The 3,924-nt window shown below is 55.4% G+C and overlaps 1 protein-coding gene across 1 annotated transcript; it reads left to right on the top strand.

Moving 5' to 3' along the window:
• The first annotated feature begins 2,000 nt into the window (after positions 1 to 2,000).
• Ly6d (lymphocyte antigen 6 family member D) lies at positions 2,001 to 3,552 on the top strand. Its single transcript, XM_028885990.2, has 3 exons — positions 2,001 to 2,098; positions 2,776 to 2,874; positions 3,040 to 3,552. The coding sequence occupies exons 1-3, from the start codon at positions 2,038 to 2,040 to the stop codon at positions 3,270 to 3,272; spliced, it is 393 nt and encodes a 130-aa protein (XP_028741823.1). The 5' UTR covers positions 2,001 to 2,037; the 3' UTR covers positions 3,273 to 3,552.
• The last annotated feature ends 372 nt before the right edge of the window (positions 3,553 to 3,924 follow it).

The raw sequence follows: 3,924 nt of genomic DNA, 5'->3' as shown, positions 1-3,924 counted from the left end.
CCATGGACCTCCTACGGCCTCCAGCTCCAAGATCGATGGCCACCATGAAGCCTGAGGTCCCTGGGGACATGCCAACATGCAGATGCCTCCTCCTACCCTGGGTGTGGGTGTGAAGCCTGTCGTACATTGCTCTCAAACTCAGGCCCAGACCCCCCACTTCTATTCTTCCCTTTATGCCCAGACCCCACAACTCCATCAAGCCTATCAGAAGCTCCAAACCTGTTTTTCCAGAAGTTTCCATACCTCTCCCAATGAGTCATCTTCCCACCACCTGCCCACCCCACCGTCACCACCCTGTCATGGAGACCTACGTTCTGCTCCCAAGGCTGGAAATCACACTCCCTAACCTCCACCCACCCATTCTCCCTGTAGCTGATGTATTCAGGGAGGCCCTGGAGGTGGGTGGGCCTTTCCAAGAAGGCCAGGACCCTGAATTTCAGGCCTTTCCCATGACATTCCAGCTGCCCTAGGCAAATCCCAGGGAACCAGGCACTATCTAGCAAAAACAGGGGACGGCATGGGACAGAGATGGGCCTTCTTCAGGGGCTCCTGTCCAAGCCTCTCCCAGATTCCAGGTCCCGCCAAGTCTAAAATTCACCTCCAGGAGAACCACATGGAAGTCCTCAGGGTGTTTGGTCCCGTCCTGGCTTTACCTCCACTTGATTCAGCTCAGGAGAGAGCTAGCCCAGGGAAAAGCAGAGAGGGGAGCCCAATGTCTATAGGGCTTCAAGGACTTCAGCCTGGTCCAGGCTAACCCTCCTGAAGCAGGTCCTGACCTGCCCATCCTTGTTGGTGCTTGTCCATCTGCTTTGCATGGATAGCGATGGGAAAGGCCCAGGACTGGTCTCTGTCTGTGTCCAGCCCATGGCTAATAGCCTGGACCCCCCAGGACAGGGGCAGAAGGAGGACTCTATAGGGTCCATTCACACTACTCCCAGGTGAGTAGACAGAACCAGGAGCTAGGGAGACAGTTACCTTAGAACTGGAGTCTCGGCAAAAAAAAAAAAAAAAGTCTCCTATGCATACAAACAGAACCAGGGTGGGGCTCCAATTGCGTGACAGAGACCTGCATCAGCACCTGCCTAGGGCCTTGGCATCAGGCCTGAGATGCTCTCAGCCACAGGGGAGCAAAGCAGAGAGGCAAAGCAATAGTTATAAGGTGAGAGACTGACAGTTCTCGTTATCATTGTGTGAGGGTCGGGGGTGGGCATTTGATGGGAATGGAGCCTGAGGCCCAAGGACGAAGTGGAGGGAAACTTGTATCTCTGCAGCAATGAGAGGTCCTCACAGCCTGCTGCTCCTCAGTTGAACCTGTCCTACCCTGTCATCGTAACCCCCCCCCCCAGTGTCCTGGGATGGCCAAGCTCCCATGGTCTAGAGTCTTCATAGCCCTAACCTGGTTATACCCAGTACATGCATAGACCCTCTGCTTCCCACGCCCCACCCTGCACCCCACAGTCACCTCCACATCGGCTGCAAGGACTATTTGCTTCCCTGGCGTTCCTTGCTCCAAGGTCCCACTGGATCAACCCAGCGCTGAGCTCAGAGCAGAGAGGAATGTGAGCCCTGCGCCTTCCTACCTGTGGGTATCGAGATAGCCAGCATGGGCTGTAACTGGAAGTAACTACCCAGTGGTAGGCAGCAAGGAGGGTAACACAGAAGGGGAAAAATCTATGACAATGCCACCCAGGAACAGGCAGGTAATCAACAAGGAACTGAGAGCCAGAGACAACCAAAGTGAGAGAAATGGAGACTCAATAGCATCTGGTGTCCTGGAGCGGGAATCGGAACCACCTAGAAGACTTCTGTCCACAGCCAACCCTGCTCAGGGAGTCCCCAGAGGTGAGGGGGCTAGGAACCTCAGTCCTTCCAGGTGGCAGGAAGCAGAGCTCTTCTGGGCTTCTGGACTCGGGCCAGAAGGGTGGGGTGGGCCCTGATTTGCATGCTGCTGGCTGGCCTGCCCTGGCTCCTCCCACAGCTCCTCCTGCCCCATCTATAAGGTCTGGGGAGAGGAAGAGCCCCCACTGCTTCCAGACGATGCTGAGGATGAAGACGGCTCTGATCCTCCTCCTTGCCTTGGCTGGGGCCACTAGCCCAGGTGAGAGGCTGCACCTGGGGGCTGGGAAGGGGTGGGTAACTTTGTCTAGATACTGGACCCTCAGCCTCCCGTAGCCCATGCCTGGCAGAGGTCATCAAATACTAGAAACTGGAATTCAGGCTTAGGGAACAATGGTGTTGAGGGATGCTTGCCTCTTGAAATTGAAAACAAAATGACTTTCACATCTTAACTCGGTGAAATCGTAAAAACGCAGTATTTCACAATCAGGGAATTTTAGCACTGACCCTTAGAACTGGGGGTGTTTTGAGAGGGAGGAGAGCTGGAGCTATTTAAGAGGATCCCCCTACCGCCATCCCCACCTCACATCTGTCCTGGATGGCCCTGGGGTGGCCAAGTCCCTCTTCCTCCAGGCTCTTCAGGAATTCAGACCTTTGAGGTGGGGGCAGCTGCGTCCTTAGCAAAGACCAGGAACGTCCTGAAGTCCTCAGAGAAGGGCCCTCTCCACTCTGTACTCCCTCTGCTTCCTCACCTCTTCCTGGAGGTGGCATAGACCCACCCTCTCTAGGGCTCTGAGGGATATCCAGACACCCCTCTGAGCTAAACACAAGACATGAGCCTTGTGGGGTCTAGGACAGGCGTAGGGTAACAAATGAGAGAAGGCTCTGTCATAGCGAAGACCTTTATTCGACTGACTCTCTGACCTCCTCATCCTCCAGCCTGGGCACTCCGATGTCACGTGTGCAGCAGCAGCACTAACTGTAAGCAACCTCAGACCTGCCCAGCCAGCTCCAGCTATTGCAAAACTTCCACCACAGGTGAGTCTCAGTCCAAGACCTTCAGGGCCAAGAGAGCGGCCCTAGGCATGTTAACTGGGGATGGGTCAATCATGGTGATGAGGACGGTCTAGAGTGGAGACTGCTGTGTGGGAGCCAGGGTGCATGGTAAGCCAGGCCTGATGCCCTTTCCCCTCCTGTGTGCAGTGGACACTCTGACTGGGAACCTGGTGAAGAAAGAATGTGTAGACTCATGCACTTCCAACAACAGCCAGCAGGGCCAGATCAGCAGCGGTTCCGGGGTCATACAATGTTGCCAGGGTGACCTGTGCAACGAGAAGCTGTACAGCGCTGCACCTGCACGTGCCCTGTTCAGCAGTGCCACCCTGGGGCTGGCAATGAGCCTGGGCCTCCTCACCCTTACCATTCTTGGCCTGTAACATGATGCTTGGTATTTTCCTCGCCCCGTCCCAGGGACCCCATGGCTTCCTTCTTGGCCATGATGGAGGCACTAGATGCTAAGACTGGGGGCTGGGTCATGGAGGGCACCAAGAGCTGATGACATAGCACAGTGCCTGCCCCAGTGCAGGAAAGTTTGGCCTGCTCCCCAGTATGGGAGGTGGGGGACAGACTTGACTCCTCCATCCCCTCTGATTTTGTACTCGCTCCCTTTATTTTTCTACCTGAACCTCTACATGGAAATAAATGATTTAAAAACACTGTAGCTGTGTGGAGTGCTGAGTGGGACGGTGGAACTTCTGGCACATGTTACCCTGGACAAGCCTCGGCGGCATGTAGCACCCCTTAGCACCTGGCCTGAAAGACATCTCCATCCTGGAAGGGGCAGACTCCCCGGAAGTCCCATGTGGGGAGGAGGGACACTATACCCCAGGCTCCAACCCTGAGATTCTGCTTCCCCCAGGCTGTAAAGAGACCCCAGTCGTAGAGTTATGAGGGCACTGCACACAGCCCTGGTCCAAGGTGAGTCTAGCTACCAGGATGATCTCATTCCTTGGGAGGGCTCAGCTGGAACTCATCCAGATGTGGATGTTTGGGGTGGGAGGTGTGACTCGGTACAAGCCGATGAGAGAC

This window comes from Peromyscus leucopus, chromosome 20 (genome assembly GCF_004664715.2).
Source record: "Peromyscus leucopus breed LL Stock chromosome 20, UCI_PerLeu_2.1, whole genome shotgun sequence".
In the NCBI taxonomy this organism is placed as follows: Eukaryota; Metazoa; Chordata; class Mammalia; order Rodentia; family Cricetidae; genus Peromyscus; species Peromyscus leucopus.
Note: the sequence above shows the minus strand (reverse complement) of the source record. Positions and strands in the feature narration are given on the sequence as shown.

Coding starts and splice junctions, on each gene's coding strand:
- Ly6d (XM_028885990.2), top strand. CDS start 2,038: ATGCTGAGGATGAAGACGGCTCTGATCCTCCTCCTTGCCTTGGCTGGG. Junction 2,099..2,775: donor GGCTGGGGCCACTAGCCCAG/GTGAGAGGCTGC, acceptor CTCATCCTCCAG/CCTGGGCACTCCGATGTCAC. Junction 2,875..3,039: donor TTGCAAAACTTCCACCACAG/GTGAGTCTCAGT, acceptor TCCTGTGTGCAG/TGGACACTCTGACTGGGAAC.